The sequence below is a fragment of the Ovis aries genome, chromosome 17, assembly GCF_016772045.2.
Source record: "Ovis aries strain OAR_USU_Benz2616 breed Rambouillet chromosome 17, ARS-UI_Ramb_v3.0, whole genome shotgun sequence".
Lineage (NCBI taxonomy): Eukaryota > Metazoa > Chordata > Mammalia > Artiodactyla > Bovidae > Ovis > Ovis aries.
In genome coordinates this window covers 66,444,152-66,462,837 of record NC_056070.1, presented here as the reverse complement: position 1 = coordinate 66,462,837, position 18,686 = coordinate 66,444,152, and the positions used below count along the sequence as shown (strand labels likewise).

Here is an 18,686-nt window from a genome sequence, read left to right as displayed (position 1 = left end):
TGTGAGTAGAGGCTGGGGACGCTGCTAAACATCCTCCCATGCACTGGGCAGCCGCCAGCACAGAATTGCCTGACCCCAAACATCCATAGTGCCGATGTGGAGAAGCCCGCTGCCCCACCGTGCATCCTGCAGGCAGGGGACTGGCAGGCACCTGCCACCCTTGCGCCTGTCCCCCTGGGCCATGTAGATGAGACTTGACCAAGTGCTGACTTCAGCTTTGGTCATCTCATTAATCTCCGTCTCTCTTTTTAAGTTTTCAAATTTATTTTATTTTTGGCTGCGCTGAGTCTTCCCTGCCGTGTGGAGGCTTTTCTCTAGCTGCGGTGTGCAGGCTCCTTATTGCGGTGATTTCTCCTGTTGTGGAGCACAGGCTCTAGGGTACAGGTTTCAGTAGCTGTGGCCCGTGGGCTTAGCTACCTCAAAGCGTGTGGAATCTTCCCCAGCCAGGGATCGAACTCACATCACCTGCATTGGCAGGCAGATTCTTTACCACTAGGCCACCAGGGAAGTCCCCTCTCTCTCTCTTTTTAAACAAAACATATCTCATGCTCAGAGCCTCAGTCAGGCAGCAATGCTTAACTAAAAATTACTAGCATTATTTTTCACTATATTTTTAGTTACCTTCCACTTTTGGTGAGTGATATTGACTTTTGATTTGTACCTAACAGAGACACTTCAGACCCAACACTGGATTTTGAAGGTCTGCCCCCACAGGGCTGCCTCATCCAATGTGCAGACTCGGTGAATGCACCACTGACCGCCCCCCCCCACCTCTCTGCCCCGCTCCCCGCTACATTTGGGCAGTGCACAACCTGCGCAACCTTACACTGCCATCCTTCGTGCTCCCCAGCATCTCAAACCCACGGAGGCACACCGGTACAGTTAGAGCCTGGGAAGATAGGACCTCGAACACCTAAAAGTCCCAGCACCCTTCTCTAGATACCTTCCTGTCTCCCCAACCCCAACTCTGATCCCCCTGGACTCACGCGCCACTCAGCACTTTCAAAGATCGAACAGTCTCGAAGCCAAGCTCCAGCACGCTAGGGCACTCAGCCGTGAACTCATGCCGCCGGCCCTGGAAGCCCTCCTCATCCCACACCACGATCTATGCCGGAGAGAAAAGGTAGGGACCCACATCAGAGTGCTGGGCAGCCGGGGGGAATGGGGGACGGTGAGGGGTTAGGGATGCACCCCAGGACTCAGTGAGGGGCAGGCCAGGTAACGCAGGGCCGGCAAACTCAGATGCCTTCAGGGTCCAGGGACGGGAGGGTGAGAGCTGAGACCCCGGGAGCGCCACCTACTGTTGCCACGTGGTAATGCGACCAACAGTCCAATTTTCCCAAGACAGCCCCTGTAACTGAACTTTTCTGTGAGCTCTCCCGGTGTTCAAAGGCTGATGACAAATTCAGAGGTTTTAGGGTTTGGTTTTTTTTTTTTTTTCCCTCTTCTCTTTTAACACAGAGGAAACCAAAGGAATCACGCCCAGAGACTGTGCACCATCACCGGCTGGCCTTTTCTGCTGGTGGTAGTGGTGCTGGCCACTCAGTCCTGTCCGGCTCTTGCGACCCCATGGACCGTAGCCCGCCAGGCTCCTCGGTCCATGGGATTCTCCAGGCAAGAACACTGTAGTGGGTTCCCATTCCCTTCTCCAGGGAGTCTTCCCAACCCAGGGATCGGACCCAGGTCTCCTGAGTTGCAGGCAGACTCTTTACCGTCTGAGCTAGAGGGAAGACCTGTTGTTTTCTGCCAGAGAGACGGTTAAAGTTGGGGACAGGAAGCCCCAAGTTCAAGTCAAGAACCTCTGTGTGTGACCTTGGGCAAGACCCTCTCCCTCTCACAGCCTCGACTACATCCTCTGTGAAATGGGCCCTCATTACCGCCCCCCTCCAGGGGTGAGGTGGGAACTCAGTGAAGGTGGGGCAGGGGTCCGCAGGACCTGGGTTTGACCTGTGCCCTCTCCCTCCCGACGTCGTCCCCCACCCCCAGCGCCTCCCCTACCTTCCAGTGTCCCGCCGACTTGGTGCACTGCAGAGACATGCCGCTCGTTTCCTAGGCGACAGAAGAAGGTGAGGAAGCTTCCACCCAGACTCTGCTCCCCTCCTTGAAGCTGAAGTCTGGTTTGAGCAGATGGGTACCCAGGTGGGGTCCAGAAGTGCCCCAGATGAAGGGCAAAGTGCGGCTTTGGGCTGTCCCCCTCCTCCACTTTCCAGTACCATCTCCTTCTCTTCCATCCTCTCTCTGTCTCAGAATGAACCCATTCTGGGTCCCGTTCCTCTAAGCCCCCTTGGTGCTGATTTATCTACTCAGTAGGGGGAATTTTCCATGGCTGCGGGTGGGTGGGTGCTGCGCCCCTGGCAAGCGCCAAGGTGCTCAGCTTGAGAGCCTTCCAAAGACAGCGCCTGACCCAGAAGGGAGGCTCTAAGAGCAGAAGGTGAGGCCGCAGGATTACAGGAATCATTTGGGTTTCAGATGGCGGTCGCAGGTACTGGTCTCAAGGTCTGGAGCCTGGTTCGATGAGGATGGCATGCGGGATGACTCAGTGGTATCCCCCCAGGACTGGGGACGAGGGGCTCCCCTGTCTCCCAGGAGACTCACCCAGAGCTTGAATCCCACCCCTTCTCCAAGCCGGGGACTTACCGAGATGGACCCAGAGAACATGCCAGACCCGGGAACGGCCGAGGTCAGGCTCTTATAGGCAGGGAGGAGAGAGGGCCCCTGGGGGACGGAGCCCTGACTCAGCAAGTGAGTGACGGGAACAAAAGCCAGCCCTGCTTGTGTATCCGATGGAGAGGTGTCAGCACCATTGGCCTCGGCTGGGAGGGAGAGGCCAGGGTGCCCCCCTCGGGCATTACCCGTGAAGAAGGCAAGAGGAAGACAGTCCCCTCTAATCAGCTCCACCCTAATCCAGCGGTGGACCAACAGTCCAAACACCTCAGCCTTCCTAGCCATGTGACCTGGGGCAGGTCCTCCCCCCTATTCCTTCTTGTAAAATGGAGCAAGGATAAACTATAAAATGGCATGAGAGTATGTCACATGCCTGGCACAGGCATTCCACAAATGCCTATACCTTTCCCCTCTCCCAGCTCCCTTCGTCTTCTGGTGGGGGCAATCAGGGTGGGCTTCATGGCAGAGGTGGCATTGAAACTCGGTTCTGAAGGGTGTGGAGGATTTGTAGCGAGTGAGATGCTTTTGCTAGGCAAGAGTGCAGAGGTGGGAATCTGGGGCTAGTGACCCAATGGGGCTGAAGGAGCGCAGAGGGACGCAGGCAGGACAGGTGGCTGGGCCAGGGCTCCCGGGGCCCACAAAGCCCAGAGATGGGTCCAACTGGCTCCGTGGGCAGAAGGAAGGCGCTGGTGGCCTGAATATGCTTACAAACTGTGCTGCACCACCGGACATACAGGGTTCATAGAATTTGCTTCGTCCACACGTCTCCCCCAACTCCCACCCTCTGAAATTGGCCCAAGAGGGTCCTGTCGCGGCACAGGGAAGAGCGTGCCTGGAAACCAGACCCCTCCGGGTGAGCTGGAGAACGCCCACATCAGCTCATGGAGCTGGGAGCTGGGAGCTGGCAACGCTAGTGCCCTCTGGGTGGGCTCTATGCAGCTTGATCAAAGACACAGCTTTGACATCAGGTTGCCAGGAAGGTGAAAGGCCAAGCATGCAGCCTCCGTAGCCAGACGGCCCAGGTTTACGTCCCATTCTTGGTGGCTGGGTAACCTTGAGCCTGTTACTCCGTCTCTCCGAGCCTCAGTTTCCTCATATGTAAAATGGGTATACAGGTAAACTGGGTTCAGCCTAAGAGATGCGGTATTGTGAGGGTAAATGTGAGTTACACACGAACAGCAGCACGGTTCTGGAACGGCTCCTGGAACCTAACGTTCATCACGTGTCTCCATCATCACTGGCATCATTGCAGCTAATTTAAAAAAAAATTACTATCGACACAGCTGCACGTCTGCGTGTATTGCAGCTTTACGCACAGCAGTCAGGATGTGAAAATAACCTAACTGTCCAAAATAGTGGATAGCTGAGATAACCCGATTATCCGTCCACTCTTTATCCAATGAGTGGATATATAAGATGTGATATGTAGATACAATGGAATGTTATTCAGCGTTGAGAAAGAAGGAAGCCCTGCCGTTCATGACAACACGGATAGACCCCCGAAGGCGTTATGCTAAGCGAAATAAATCAGAGAAAGACAAATATAGTATGATCTCACTTATATATGAAACTGTAAAAAGACAAAATCAGAGAAGTGGAGAGTAAGACGGAGGGTACCGGGAGCTGGGAGGTAGAGCTTTAAGCTTCCAGTTATAAGGTTAACGAGTTTGGGGACCTAAAGGACAGCATGGTGATTATAGCTGATAGTGTAACGTGTACTCAAACCTTGCTTAGGGAACAGATCTCTCGTGTTCTCCCCACAAGAACATGAACAGTAACTGTGTGATGGCAGGGAGGTGGCAATCACTTTGCAATTTGTAAATGTATCAAGCCAAAGTTCGGCACACCTTAACCCTCTGTTGTGTGCCAGTTATATTTCAGTAAAGCTGGGGGAAATGATTCCTCTTAAATGTTTCTGCTAAGTCACTTCAGTCGTGTCCGACTCTGTGCGACCCCATAGATGGCAGCCCACCAGGCTCCCCCGTCCCTGGGATTCTCCAGGCAAGAACACTGGAGTGGGTTGCCATTTCCTTCTCCAATGCATGAAAGTGAAAAGTGAAAGTCAAGTCGCTCAGTTATGTCCGACTCTTTGCGACCCCATGGACTGCAGCCCACCAGGTTCCTCCGTCCATGGGATTTTCCAGGCAAGAGTACTGGAGTGGGGTGCCATTGCCTTCTCCGCTTAAATGTTTATTAAATACTTAATGACTACCCTTTATTACTTGAAAATACTTACTTGTATGAAAGCAAGAGGGCATGGTTTTTAAGAGCTGGGGTTCAGGAATTCAAAACGTGTGACTTCCAATTCCGTTCTTACAGATGAGGAAATGGGCTGAGAGAGGGCAAAGAAATTTGCTTCGGTTTCCTCATCTGCGAAGAGGATCAATCCCAGTGCCCCCACCGAAATAATGAGGATTACAGAAACCACGTCAGTCAGATGCTCAGAGTGGAGCCACCCAGCATGGACGGGAGAGGGAGGCCTAGGAGGGACCCCCCCTACCTCTGCCCCCACCGTTTGGCTGACCGCCCGTTGCCGTAGGGGACACGGAACTGCCCCAGACGTCTTGGCCTTGAAACCCAGACCTGTGGGTGGCCCCCACCGCAGGCATCTTGGCCCCCGTTCCAGTGGCTGTCCCGTCCTGCGGTTGCTGCCCCCCACAACAACCAAGGCCTTGGCCCAGGATGAAAGGCTGGGGGGAGGCTGGGAAGTGAGGGGCTGAGAGGTGGGGGTTGGCCAGACAGCAGAGCTGCCCCTGGGACATGCGAGACGGAGCTGGGCTCCGTGGGGAGTCTGGGACCCGGGACCCCCACAGAAGAAGCAAGAACCTAAGGAGAATCCCGTTCTCCCCACCCCATCACCACCACCAGGGGCCAGGGAGGCAGACTGCAGGCTGGCGTGGCCCGGCTGCACCCCGCGGTCCCCTGGCGCTGGCTCGATCGTCAGTTCATCCTGTGTGGCCATGTTGAAATCCATGGTTCCCCCGGGCCTCAGTTTCTCCAAGTGTGAAATGAGGGGATTGGAGGAGGAGATTTCTGGCATCCGTTCCCTTGTTCCGACTCTTTATTGCTCCATTTGACATCCGTCCCTGTTGCCATCACCCTTCCCTCTCCCCATCTGTATTTCTGTCTCCATCATCCCTCTTTCTCTGTCACTCTCCACTTCTCCCAGCCTGAGTCCCTGTTCTCTCTCCCAGCTGGTTTCCCTGGCTCCCCCGGCACCCAGCCCATTCCTGGCTCTGCTCTCTCTGTGCCTTAGTTTTGCTCATCTGACAAATGGGTATAATGAAAGTACCCAATAAGGTGGATTGTCCTGGGGACTGACCCAGATGGCAGGGGTAATGCATTAATGCTACCCCTTGTCCCCTGCCTTCCTGGGCAGCAACCCCACAGGGACACCTGAGCCACTTGTAACTGCAGACACAGAGGCCCCAAGGGACAGACTTTCCTAAGGCCATGGGGTGCAGAGTGGCTGAGCCTGGACTCCAACCCAGGTCTCCAACCGGCCTTCTGGAGGCTCCCGCTTTCCCTGGATTGGCAGCCAGTGGGGACCCCATCACAGGCCCTTACCCGGCGGGGGTTTGTGAGAGGAGCTTCAGGGCAGGGGCCCGGCAGAGGCAAGGCCATGTGGCTGCCGGCCAGGGTTTCTGCTGTGCGTGCCGGGCTCACAATGGAAAGTGCTGCCCTCCGCAGGAACCCAACAGGGCCGGGGCTCCAAGGCCCCCCCGACTCGCTGCCCGGGGCCTGCTGAGCCAGCTGCCACTTTGTGCCACAGAAGACAAGATCTGGTGTCTGCCAGACTATAAAATGGGGGGTCGGCCCCTGGTCACCCACTGCACCAAGCCTGCCCGCCTGCCTGTCCTCCAGCAGCAAATAGCAGGGCCCCAGGTAAGAGGGGACCCACCCTCAGCCAAGAGCCCCAGGGGAGGGGAGGGGAGTGAGAAAGGGAGACAGAGAGCAGGGATAGAAGAGGGTCAGAGAGATGGGGGTAATCAGGAGACAGGTAGGGACAGGGAGAGAGGACACAGAGTGAGGAAGAGAGGGAGGGAAGAAAAGAGAAGAAAGACAGGAAGAGAGGGAGGGAAGAAAAGAGAAGAAAGACAACAGATAGATGCAGAGGTATAAACAGGGCAAGACACTGGGAGGAGAGAGAAGCAGAGAGACAGGAGGCTAGGCACAGAGAGAGAGAAGATGGGAATAAACAGGAAAACTAAGGGGGGAGGGGAGGAGGAAGGGAGCGATGGATAGAGAGACGGATTGGGGGGTGGGGGCCGGCAGGGGATAGGGAAAGCATGTCTCCAGGCAGGAAGGAACTCAGTGCCAGCCCAGGGGACTATGGATCCAGAGCCTGACTTTGGGGGCGGAGGAAGCAAGAGCCTGGAAGCCACAGATGTGGCCCAGCTGTCTGGCCTCCCTACAGCTGGGCAGAGCATCCTGGAGCGATGACAGTCCTTCTCAAGAGGTGGCCCAGGGAGGGCTCTGCTTGCCCCCAGCTAGCTCTTCCTCACAGAAAGTGTTCAGGAAGCTGCAGCCAGGGACTCTTGATCTGTGCTGGAGGGGGTTCCTGGAGTCTCTGGGAATGGTCTCCAAAGTTAAAGGGGGCATTTTCCACCCCCTGGGGACAAAGACAAGGCGTTCTTCAAACACCCAAGGCGCCCGTGACCCCAAAGTAAGGAGGAAGCACTGGAACTGACCAAAGGTCTCTCCACCCAATGCCTACACGGCCACAGCCCTTTTAGAACCCTGACAGGCATCTCCTGAGCCTCCTGCAGCCCAGGCCTGTGTCTGCACTCACACACCCGTTCCCAGGCAATGCCAGAGGCACGGTTTCATAAAAAGGAGAGAGGAAGAGGCATTCGTGCAATCTCTGGACAGGTGTCAAGTGAGCCTCTCCCATGTGCCCGGTGCTGAGCCAGGCCCTGAGGGCAGAAGGATGAGTTGATCAGGATAAGCAGGTGGCAAAGCCTCCATGGCGCAGACGGTAAAGCGTCTGCCTGCAATGCGGGAGACCCGGGTTTGATCCCTGGGTCAGGAAGATCCTCTGGAGAAACAAATGGCAACCCACTCCAGTACTCTTGCCTGGAAAATTCCATGGACTTAGGAGCCTGGTAGGCTACAGTCCACAGGGTCGCAAAGAGTCGGACACGACTGAGCGACTTCACTCAAAAAGCCCAGTCGCTGGGTTTGTCTGCTGGCATTGAAACTGGAGGGAGTCCCACCACTTAGCAGCTGTGTGGCCTCAGGCAGGGCCCCCCTCCCCTCTCTGAGCCTAGCTTGCTCCGAGGGGATAAGAGGTTATCCTGAGGGAAGGATGCTGCATTCATGAGCCTCATATCTCTTGGGCTTCCCCGAGTGGGACATTCTTGTTACGAATCTGCTGGGGCACATGGAAGCTGCCCTGAGCCAAGAAGGGTGCTAAGTGATGAGAGCGAGAAAAGTGACTCCAGGGGGCAGAGAGGACATGAGAGCCAGCGCGGTGCAGGCAGCCAGGAGGAATGAGGGGGTCCCCCAGAGGAGATGGGGACAGACAGCTTTCCAGGCGTCCGTCTTAGAAGGAGAAAGAGAGGAGGTGAGTTTGCAGGAGCCTGAGCATACAGGCGGATGGGGGACGAGAAGCAGGGAGGCAGCCCGGGGGTTGCCGGGCCTGTCTGAACCCGGGCCAAAGGGTTCTCTTCACACAACTTCCGCAGGCGGCAACCATGTCTCAGCCCGCGGCCAAGGCCTCGGCCACCGCCGCCGTGAACCCAGGGCCCGACGGGAAGGGGAAGGCGGGCCCGCCCCCAGGCCCCGCCCCGGGCTCAGGCCCCGCCCCCGCCCCGGCCCCCGCCCAGCCGGCGCCCGCCGCCAAAGCGGACCTGCCTCCCGGGACCTACAAGGTGAGCGCTGGCCTGGGGGCGGGGCGGCGGGCCTGCACACCCGCGCCTGCGCGCCCCCGCCCCGCCCCGCCCCGCCCCGCCCCGCCCCGCCCCCCCCCCCCGCCCCCGCCCCTCCCCCTCCCCACCTGCTCCCCCGCGTCCCCGCCAGATGCCGAACAGGCTTGCACCTGCTTTCGAGTTTTTGTCGAAAGCAAGAAACAGAAGGAAAGAAAGCGGGCTGGCTTAGTATCAGGAAACAGCTGTCCCAGAAGGTCCTCTCGGGCAGAAGGCCGCCCTCAGCTCCTCCTGAAAAGTGTTTCCAAGCTGCCGGTCAAGCTGAAAGGGCTCCTGGAGAGCCAGGCATCCGGTCCCCCGGGACCGGGTTGGGTTGCAACCGCGGGTGTTCAGAACTGGGTCATGACACGCTGTCAGGCGGTCCACCCCCCCACCCCCGGCAGGCTTTTATTTATGCGGCCCCTTATTTAATGGTTTAATTTCAATTTGATTTTTCATGAATACAACACGCATCTACAAACCCGCTATTTACAAGAAAAGGCAGGACTTGGTAAACAGCCTCTCTCTAACTTCAAAGTGTCCCCCGCCCCCCACACCCTCCCGGGAGCCCACCTCCCTCCTCCCCTGGGCGAGGGAACTGCCATCCTCACCCCGCCCCCTCACCTGCTTGCTTGCTGTTTTATGTGCTTTGATGCATTGTTCTTTTAAAAGTATATATTTGCACTTCATTTGTTTTTAACTTATTGGAATATACTGTATGTAACCGTTCCGGGGTTTTCGTTTTTCTTTTGTACCTCCTATGAGATTTATAACAGCCACTGACACTGGTGCATTGCTGAGGGTCATTTGTTGTGGCTGCTGTGTGGTGTTTCAGGGCGTGTCCATCACTCCTGACGATCGTGGGGTGGGCGCTAGCTTTGCTGTCATAAACAGTGTGGTCAGGGTGTTCTTAGCCATGTTACCTGCAGGAGCTTCTCTTGGGCGGAAAAGTGCAGGAGTGGCAGGGCTGGGTCATGTTGAACCTCTCTCCATTTTACAGCTGGGGAAGTTGGGGCTCAGAGAAGGCACACACTTGCCTCAGTTCGAGCGAATGGCAACCTTTTCCCAACTCCAGACCACTAGCAGACAAAAACCAAAACTCGATGCTTAGTGAGAGGAGGGTATTAGCCCATGTAGACACAGGGGCCCCTGCTTCTGGCCTCCCTTGTGGTTTGATGGGTAGACTTATGAATGTTTCCTGAGTATCAGCTCTGTGGCAGAGGCTGGGGCTGGGAGATACAGAAGTAGATCCATCCCTTCGAACAGGTGAGTGAAAGGGGAGAGGGGTACTTAGAGACCCGGAAGAAAAGCAGCAGTGACTGTGTATGTGTTACTTGTGCTGCTGATGGGATGGGCACAGTGAGGGTGTGTGGGAGGGGGCACTCGACCAAACTCACTCAGGGAAAAGGTATCAGGGAGGGCTTCCTGGAGGAGGTGACATCTGATCCTAGAACAGGACAGGGGACATGAGTTCCAGGATTGGGGTGTGTGGTGGAGAGGGCATTCCAGGCAGAAGGAACAGCACAGATAAAAAGGCCTGGAAGGAAGATCCATCAGTTCCTAAGGGTGGCACAGACATTAAGTTCAGAAGTGGAGGGAAGGCAGGACAGGGTCATTTCACAGACCTCGGCTCCCAGCAAGCTCTCAGTTGATCTGGGCACGGCCTGCTCTTCGGTACATAGGTACTTAATGCATATTTGCTCTGGAGCCTCTCTGTTTTGGAGGTGCTCCCCCCCTCACTCTGCTCCCTGTGCACGGGGGCTTCTCTCCTACAGCTGGTGGTCTTTGAGCAGGAGAACTTCCAGGGCCGGCGGGTGGAATTCTCCGGGGAGTGCTTGAACCTGGGAGACCGTGGCTTCGAACGAGTGCGCAGCATCATTGTCACCTCCGGACCGTGAGTGTTTAGGCGGGGCGTGGGGGGCACTCCCACAGCCTTAGTAAAATAGGAATAGCAAAACAACCATAGCTGCTCTTGACTGCCTTCCCCTGTGCTAGCAGAGACGCACGTGGTCATCCCTCAGTACCCTCCGCGGGCTGGTTCCTGGACCCCCAGCAGATACCGAAATCTGCCGATGCTCAAGTACCTGGTATAAGACGGCATAGTCCAGCCTGACTTCTGTATTCGCAGATGCAGGACCCCCCATACTGGGGCCAACTGTGTGCTATTTCTAGGGCTTGTTTTAAAGCCAAGGGGAGGAAAGGGAGGTATGGTTCTCCTTCCCATTTTACAGATGAGGAAACTGAGGCTCCGAGAGGTGATCTGATAAGCGTAAGGGCACACTGACAGTAAGGCATGATTCCAGGCTCCAGAGAAATGTTGTTTCTACTGCAGAAGGAGCCCCCTGCCCATCACTGATGGCAGGAGCAGGGCAAAGGTCCAGGTCTCCACTAGCTGTCCCCTCTCCTGGGCAGCAAGCAGCCTTGAGGATAGTAACGAGCTTCTGTTGAGTACCCATGAGGCGCCAGGACCGACTGAGAGCTTTACCTAGATGATCCTACAGTGCTGTGTGGGGGAGGGGTGGTTCTTATTCCCATTTGATGGATGAGGAAACCGAGGCTCAAAGGGTGAGTAGCAGAGCCTGGGTTTGACTCAGGTTGATGAGTTTCACTCACAGTGCCTATATCATCCTGCTCCACAGGCTGCCCCTGACTCTCTGGGCCTAAGGCAGGAATAATTGTCCCTTGGACATAGTGGTTGTGCCAACTTCAACCCCTGTATACTACGCTCAGGGCGCAGGGCCAACCTCTGGACAAGACCCACAGGGCCCGTTTGTCTCATCTCTCCAGCCAAAAAGCCTGCAAGGGGTGTGATAAGCCTTTACAACCAGCATCCCGGGGCTCTGGGTGCTACAGAGGGCAGAGATAGGCTTTGAGATCAGACATGCCTGGGTGTGAGTCCCAGCTCCCCTGTTTACCTTGTTCAGTGTCTAAGCCTCAGTTTCCTCATCTCTGAAATGGGCAGAGTAATGGTCCCCACTCCCTTCCACTAGGTTATTCTCAAGTCTGAAGGCAATAATGCAGCATGGAACTGGCATTCTGTGGGTGCCCAGACGTTAGCTGGTGGTAACAAGGATTATTGACGCTTACTGATGCTCTGTGTGTTTAGCCAAGTTACCATGGGCCAGGGTAGGCTGGTAACCTCAGCCCCACCCTCAGATTCAAAGCCCAGCTGAGAAGAGAAGCTGCCGGATGTGGCCAGTTTGGGTTTTCAGGCTTTTTTCATTATCAGTGACTCAAACCCAGAGTATTTCTCCTCCAGCAAAGATGCAGCTGGTCTTTGGTGTGTGCTCTGGTCCTGGTTCCCAGGGCCCCAGGCCGGTGTCAGGACCAGCAGGGCCCAGGGAGAAACAGCGGTGGAAAAAGCGATGGAGGGGATGGGTTGAGCAGGGGGAGGGGAGGAGGGGCGTGCCCTCACACAGCTGGGGTGGGGAGGCAAGCCCGCCTGAAACCCAGAGGCCTCAGTGGACACTCGCCACCACTGCCGTGTGACTTTAGACCAGTGACTTAACCCCTCTGAGCCTCAGTTTCCCACATCTGTGAACTGAGATTCCTGCCCTACCTCTCTCCTTGCTCATATGAGCCACAGGAGATGAGAAAAGGCACTAACATAGACAACTCCTCACCCATATGACTGGGCACTGTGACTCCTGAATAAGACAGTTTTAGGGGAGGGTGTCGGAGTGGCAAGACCGCTCAGTGTCTGTCTTTCTGTAAGCTCAGATCTCCAGCTTCCTTTCCTCTTCAATCATGAACGATCTTGCGGGCTGTGTTTTCTCTTTAGACCCTCATCGTCTCCTGCCAAGGTAGATGCAATCCTCTCTTCTCCTTGACGGAGGCTTAATGAGCTCAGGTGACTTGCCCAGATCACACAGAACATAAATGCTAAAGTGGGATTAGAACTGGGGTCTGTCTGTTGCCAGTCTATCCTCTTAACTCCTGCACGGCACCATCTTCCAAGGCTCCCTCTCCACGCACCCACTCATCCATCTATAGCTCAGTTCATCCATCCATCTGCACGCTCATTCTCCATCCATTCATTTATCCCTCTGTTCAGCACTCCTTCCATCCGTCCATTCTCCACCATGCATCCATCCAGCAAATACACTCCTCCGTAGATCCATAGATCCAGCCATCTACTCAGCCACCTACCTGTCCATCCACCCATCTGCCCGTTCATGCAGCCATCGGTTCGCCCATCCACCTGCCCAGCCTTTTCTCATATGCTCCAGCCTCTGTGGGGCTGAGGCAGATTCGCCTCTATTCTGGAAGAATAAATCTGCATCACCAGTTCTGTCACCCTGCTTTGTGGGTTGGCGCCTTTCTCAGACGAGACCTGAGGCTTCCTGGACACATTCTATTTCAGCCTGTGGTAGTAGCCTCCCCCGCCCCCATCTTCCCCCTCTCATTCTGGGTAGAGGAGGGTCCCAGTCCCCATCAGGGAGATGAGACTAATGTCAGCATCCCCCAGCCCTCTCTTGTTCCCTGAGAACTCCGGAACACAGAGAGGAAAGTTTAAGGGGCTCCTTCGTCACAGCCTTCTCATCTATGAAATGGGCATCATCTTATCTCCCCCAGAATCCCTGGTCCTTTTAACAACAAGCTCACTTCCCATCCTCAATCAGGCTGCACTGAGAAAGCCCCCATCTGACGTCAAGCTTGTAATTAATCCTATTAGAAAACTCAACAACTACATATGCACAGCCAGATTTAATTCTCATAGGCATCTGAGAGGCAAACATTACTCTCATTCCCCCTTCCACTGCCCCCGTACTGATTACTGTATTCTGTATGCTAGGCCAGCCTTTGTCAAACACGATTCAAGCACCTGTATCAATTTTTCCCTACCCCCATACCTGCAGGAATATTATTTGTTTAATATACTTATTTGATTTTTAAAAATAATATCTATTTATTTGGCTTCCCCGGGTCTTAGCTGTGGCGCGTGGGATCTTTTAGCTGTGACATGCAAGCTCTTAGTTGCGGCACGTGGGATCTAGTTCCCTGGCCAAGGATCAAACCTGGGCGCCCTGTGTTGGGAGCCTGGAGTCTTAGCCACTGGACCCCCAGGGAAGTCCCTACTTCATTTTAAAATGACCCTCTTTTGACACAAATAAACACATATCAAAAGAACCTTTGCATCACTTTTACAAATGGAGAGATAGTATCACCTGCGTAAGTAAAAGGTATCTGTAGAAAAGATTCCTACTGTGAACACAGGATAATAGCCTGCTCAAGGCTCTGGGCTGGTGGCCTGTTCTTCCTTTGCTACAAAGATAAATTGTTGTTCAGTTGCTAAATCGTGTCCCACTCTTTGCGACTCCCTGAGCTTCAACACGCCAGGATCTCCTGTCCTTCACTGTCTTCTGGAGTTGGCTCACATTCCTGTCTGTTGAGTCAGTGATGCTATCTAACCGCCTCATGCTCGTACAGCCCCCTTCTCCTCCTGCCCTCAATCTTTCCCAGCATCAGGGTCTGTTCCAGTGAGTCAGCTCTTTGCATCTGGTGGCCAAAGTATTGGAGTTTCAGCTTCAGCATCCGTCCTTCCAATGAGTATTCAGGGTTGACTTCCTTTAGGATGGACTGGTTGGATCTCCTTGCAGTCCAAGGGACTCTCAAGAGTCTTTGGGGTTTTAAAAAATGTCTTCTGATGTGTTATTTCCCCCAAGTCCTCACAGTGCTAAAATTATGTGTAAATCCTACATCTGGGGAGATATTTGGCTTCTGTGATTGTACACACTGTCTCATTTAATCCTACACCAACTTCAAGAAAATAGGCAAATTAGATGAGGACACCGAGGCTCAGAGAAGTGAAGTGTCTTGCCCATAGTCTCCCAGCCAGTTAGTGACATAGCCTGGGATCAACCCCTCCCCGCCTCCAGCCTTGCTGCTGCCTTGCAAGGCAAAAATGGGAAAGCGAGTGTGGGGAGGGGCCTTCTGCCCACGATGGCTTCTCCTCTCTGCCTTCGCCCCTCCTGACTCTCCCTACCCTGCCCACCTCTCTCCCCGTCCAGCTGGGTCGCCTTTGAGCAGTCCAACTTCCGGGGGGAGATGTTCGTCCTGGAGAAAGGCGAGTACCCACGCTGGGATACGTGGTCCAGCAGCTACCGCAGCGACCGGCTCATGTCCTTCCGCCCCATCAGGATGGTGAGTGGCCCCTGGACCGGGCTCGGGGCGGGGGAGGTGCTGGGGCAGGAGCAAGCCCGAGGTGTGATGGCCAGGAGACCTGAGGAGTCAGGTGAGCAGGAGAAATGAAGAAGGAATGTTGGGCGGTGACCTCTGAGCTCGTCCAAGGGCAATGTCAACACACAAGGCACCTGTGATACACTCATCACGTGCCCTGGAACCCAGTTTTGTTTTTAAATATAGTTTCATTTCTTTCATTTTGGCTTTGCTGGGTTTCCATTGGTCCGCAGGCTTTTCTCTGGTTGCGGAGAGCGGGGACTGCGCTTCGTTACAGCGCACGAGCTGCTCTCTAGCTCGTGGAAGAGCAGTCCCTGCTCAAAAACAAGAATGTAAAACACCTCCTTACGGACTCCCCTGGTGGCCCAGGATTGAACTCAGGGGCGCCGGTTCAGTCCCTGGCCTGGGAACTAAGATCCCACATGCCACATGGCACAGCCGAAAAGTTTTTTTAAAAGACCTCATTAATATTGCTGTGTTGTCTGCCTATTGAAATTAGCATAATTTAGACATATTTGCTTAAATAAAATATATTATTAGAAAAAAATCCCAATACCAGGACCACTGCCCTCCTCCCCCCCAACCCAGACCAATTTAATCCAGATCTCCAGGGCTTGTTCGCCGACACTGATTTCTTTCCATGCCTCTGAGGTCTCTGGGCAGCCAGGGCTAAGAGCCACTGGTCCAGTCCCTCCCCCGTACCCCTGCCACCATCCTGGGTGGCCCATTTTCTCTCTTACCTCCAACTTTCTCCCAGCTGGGTCCTCTGGCTCCTTTCCAGCCCTCTCTCCTGAGATGTTAGAGGGATCTCTGTCTCAGCCATCTCCCACATGCAGTCATTCATCCCAGCACAGACACGTGGGTGTGTTTCTGCCCGGCTCTGTGGTAGGCTCTGATGTGCTAGTGTGCTTACAACAGGCAAGGTCCCTGCCCCCATGGGAGGCGGCTATTGAACACCTAATCACAGAAATCCACCTGTAATGGCAAACAGCCTTGGTGCTTACTGCATGGGGGCCTTGCAGGGTGTGCTCAGAGAGGGGAAGAGGAAACTGGGGCTCTGGTATTGGGGAAAGGGGGGTGGGAGTGGCTGGGGGGTGATCCGGGGAGAGAGCTCCCAAAGGATGGGGACCGAGTCAGCCGTGGGCACAGCCTGCTGGGGGGACAGTGGGGGCAGCGTTCCTGGAGTGAAGATGGGCTGGGTGGAACAAGGAGGTAGAAAGGGGGGCTAGTGTGGCTGCAGCAGAGGCAGTGGAGGGGAGCGGGGTGTAAGATGGGATGGGAGCAGGGACACACTTCTCTGGAGGGATCTGCCCCTGGCTGGCTGTGTGATGCCGGGCAAGAAGCTTAACTTCTCTGAGCTTCTGCACCCCTGATCGGCATAATAAAAATATTGAGTGAATTTGTCTGGAGCTCTGGGTGTATTCCAGGTATCATGCTAAGTGCCCTATATGGGTTAGCTCTGTGAAGTAGAGGCTGACATCCTTATGTTTCTGGATGAGAAGGGCACTTCGAGGCTGGATGTTGGCAATCCCATGATGGTGTGAGCAGGCTCAGCTCTCTCTTTCTCCATGCCCAGGAGGCCCCATTCACCCCTGACCTGTCTCTCCTTCCCCAGGACGCCCAGGAGCACAAGCTCAGCCTGTTCGAAGGGGCCAACTTCAAGGGCAACACTATGGAGATCCTGGAGGATGACGTGCCCAGCCTCTGGGTCTACGGCTTTTGTGACCGCGTGGGCAGCGTGAGGGTCTCCAGCGGCACGTAAGCCCTGCTCCTGTGGGCCCTCATCCCCTGCTTCATTTCAAGCTCAGGAGGGCACCCCCCAACCCGCCCCCGCGCCCGCCAGTGACAGGATGCAACATCAGACATGCAGGAAAAGCCAGGAGGCCTGCAGGCCTGGATTCTGCCAAGAGAGTGTCATAGCCCTAGGGGGCAGGGGTGGAGTCATGTGTTGATGAATTACATGTTGGTGTAAACAAAGCTGGCAATTGTCCTAAGAAGTGGGAAGATGCAGCGAGTTGAGGCTTCTAGCCCGGTGTTTGGATTGGAGAAATAGTGAAGCACAGAGGAGCAGAATGGATGTGAGTAGACCAGTCTGGGTGGGTCGAGGAAATGGAAATATCCAGGGAGATTGGAGCCTCTGGAGACATGAGCAGAGTGACATCTGAGAGGTGAGACTGTGTAACGAAAGGGCCTTGACCCTGTCACTAATGTGCTATGGCACCTGGGTGAACTACAAGCTCTCTCCGTGTCTCAGTGTTGCCCTCTATACAATGGGTACATCAGAATTCCTAATCCCAGAAGATTCTTTCTGCTCCGAACTCTAGAATTTGAAGCTTTCAAAACAGAGGCCCCCCTTGACCCCATGTCCGTGAGAACACAGGGAAGGGCCAGATACCCAAAGGAGGTCACTTTATCCATCCCCCTACCTCCAAAGAACCATACAAAACACCCCTGATCTCCTCAAGGCAAGTGGAAGGCATCTAACTCTCTACCCCAGATGCTTTTCTGAGTTCCTATAACACCATCAGGGCTGTGGTCTTTTTCTTGCCCTTTTATCCTTCCCTGAGACCCAGTATTCCAGTCTGTAAGCCATCTGAAATTTACCAAACATTGACAATATGCCAGGCTTTGTGCTCAGCACACAGCAGGAGGCAGAGGCGAAGAAGGCTCAGCTCCTGCCTTCAGGGGCTTATTCAGTCTAGCAGGAGGGTGTCAGTACACCTGTGAGATAATGTCCAGCAATAATAGATAAGAGATGGTCCACACAGGAGGTAAGAGGGAGAAGAAAGGTTTCTGGGACTGGGTTCTATGTGCTGGAGTGGAGGGAGGGCAGGTCCAAGGTTTACCTGAGGAGGCTGGAACTTAAGCCAGACCTTGAAAGATGAGCAGGGAGTCTGAGAGAGACCTGGAAAGGCCCTCCCAGCAGAGGCAATGACAGAATTAGAAATTAATCATGGATAATAAGTTGTATCAAGTGCTTACGATGGACTGAGCACCATGCTAACTTCTTTCAATGAATCGTCATTGAGTTTTTACAATACACCCATGAGGCAGGTTTTCATCATCCCCATTTCATAGGCAGCAGGCTGAGGTTCTGATAAGTCACCTGTCTAGTAAATGGCAGAGCTAGGATTTGAACTGTTTGGCTCTGATACCAGAAGGTGTGTTCCCAGCCACTTCACACAAATTCACTTTCCGACAAAGGAAACCACTTTTTGGGCCAAGACTGCCCCTTCTTATTGCTAACCAGTCCCCAAGCCCTGTCTTAATTCCCTTGGATCCTGTTCTCTGAGCTCCAGGTCATCACTTTCAGTGGAATGTGTATTACTCTCCCTACCACGTATCTGTAATCCACTTAGTAAAGTACTTTGATTCATTTTCCCCTTTGGCCCCCCAAACCCTCATAAACCAGTTCCCATGACCATCCCCACTTCACTTAGAGGAGGAAGCCGAGATCTGTCAGAGAGGTGAGATCACTGCCCAGAGCCAGCAGGAAGGGGCGAAGCCCGCCCAGAGGAGCCCCGGGTTCCCCCGGGCTGCGAGGACAGGTGAGGGGTTGGAGAGCAGGCTACCGGGCTGGATGCAGGACTTGTGGGTCCAGGGGGGCGTCTAGGTGCCAGGTGGTGAGACAGGCCGCCTCCACACTGTCCTTCTTGCTTTTCCCCCAGCTGGGTTGGCTACCAGTATCCCGGCTACCGTGGGTACCAGTACCTCCTGGAGCCTGGCGACTTCCGGCACTGGAACGAGTGGGGGGCCTTCCAGCCGCAGATGCAGGCGGTGCGCCGCCTGCGTGACCGGCAGTGGCATCGCGAAGGCTGCTTCCCCGTCCTGGCCGCCGAGCCGCCCAAGTGAGTCCACGCGCTGCTCGTGTGGCCTGCCCTGCTGCAGGCTCATCGTCCCCACCTTCCCCACGCAAATAAAAATTCCTGAAGCCAA

The 18,686-nt window shown here is 54.8% G+C and overlaps 2 protein-coding genes across 3 annotated transcripts in view; one reads left to right on the top strand and one right to left on the bottom strand.

The window, feature by feature from the left end:
- The window catches only part of CRYBA4 (crystallin beta A4), a 16,502-nt gene extending 3,654 nt beyond the window's left edge, over positions 1-12,848 (bottom strand). Inside the window, exons 1-3 of the mRNA XM_027980287.2 lie at positions 12,720-12,848; positions 1,999-2,049; positions 987-1,105 (exon numbers count right to left, since the gene is read on the bottom strand). Of these exons, the coding sequence (XP_027836088.1) occupies positions 987-1,105; positions 1,999-2,037 (158 nt within the window). The 5' untranslated portion in view covers positions 2,038-2,049; positions 12,720-12,848. The remainder of the gene's footprint in view (positions 1-986; positions 1,106-1,998; positions 2,050-12,719) is intronic.
- On the top strand, positions 6,715-18,686 carry CRYBB1 (crystallin beta B1). Of its 2 annotated transcripts, none has more exons than XM_015101697.4 (5): positions 6,715-8,537; positions 10,346-10,464; positions 14,582-14,714; positions 16,366-16,508; positions 18,419-18,686. In XM_015101697.4, exons 1-5 carry the CDS (start codon positions 8,361-8,363, stop codon positions 18,600-18,602), a joined length of 756 nt encoding a protein of 251 aa, XP_014957183.2. In that variant the 5' UTR covers positions 6,715-8,360; the 3' UTR covers positions 18,603-18,686. The 2 variants fall into 2 exon arrangements, with proteins under 2 accessions (XP_014957183.2, XP_027812481.1); XM_027956680.3 differs by lacking the exon at positions 6,715-8,537 and adding an exon at positions 8,661-9,081.

What these genes read in the sequence shown, in the direction of transcription:
- CRYBB1 (XM_015101697.4), top strand. Translation starts at nt 8,361, where the DNA reads ATGTCTCAGCCCGCGGCCAAGGCCTCGGCCACCGCCGCCGTGAACCCA. An exon ending in TGCCTCCCGGGACCTACAAG is followed by an intron (nt 8,538 to 10,345) that starts GTGAGCGCTGGC and finishes TCTCTCCTACAG; the next exon opens with CTGGTGGTCTTTGAGCAGGA. An exon ending in GTGAGGGTCTCCAGCGGCAC is followed by an intron (nt 16,509 to 18,418) that starts GTAAGCCCTGCT and finishes CTTTTCCCCCAG; the next exon opens with CTGGGTTGGCTACCAGTATC.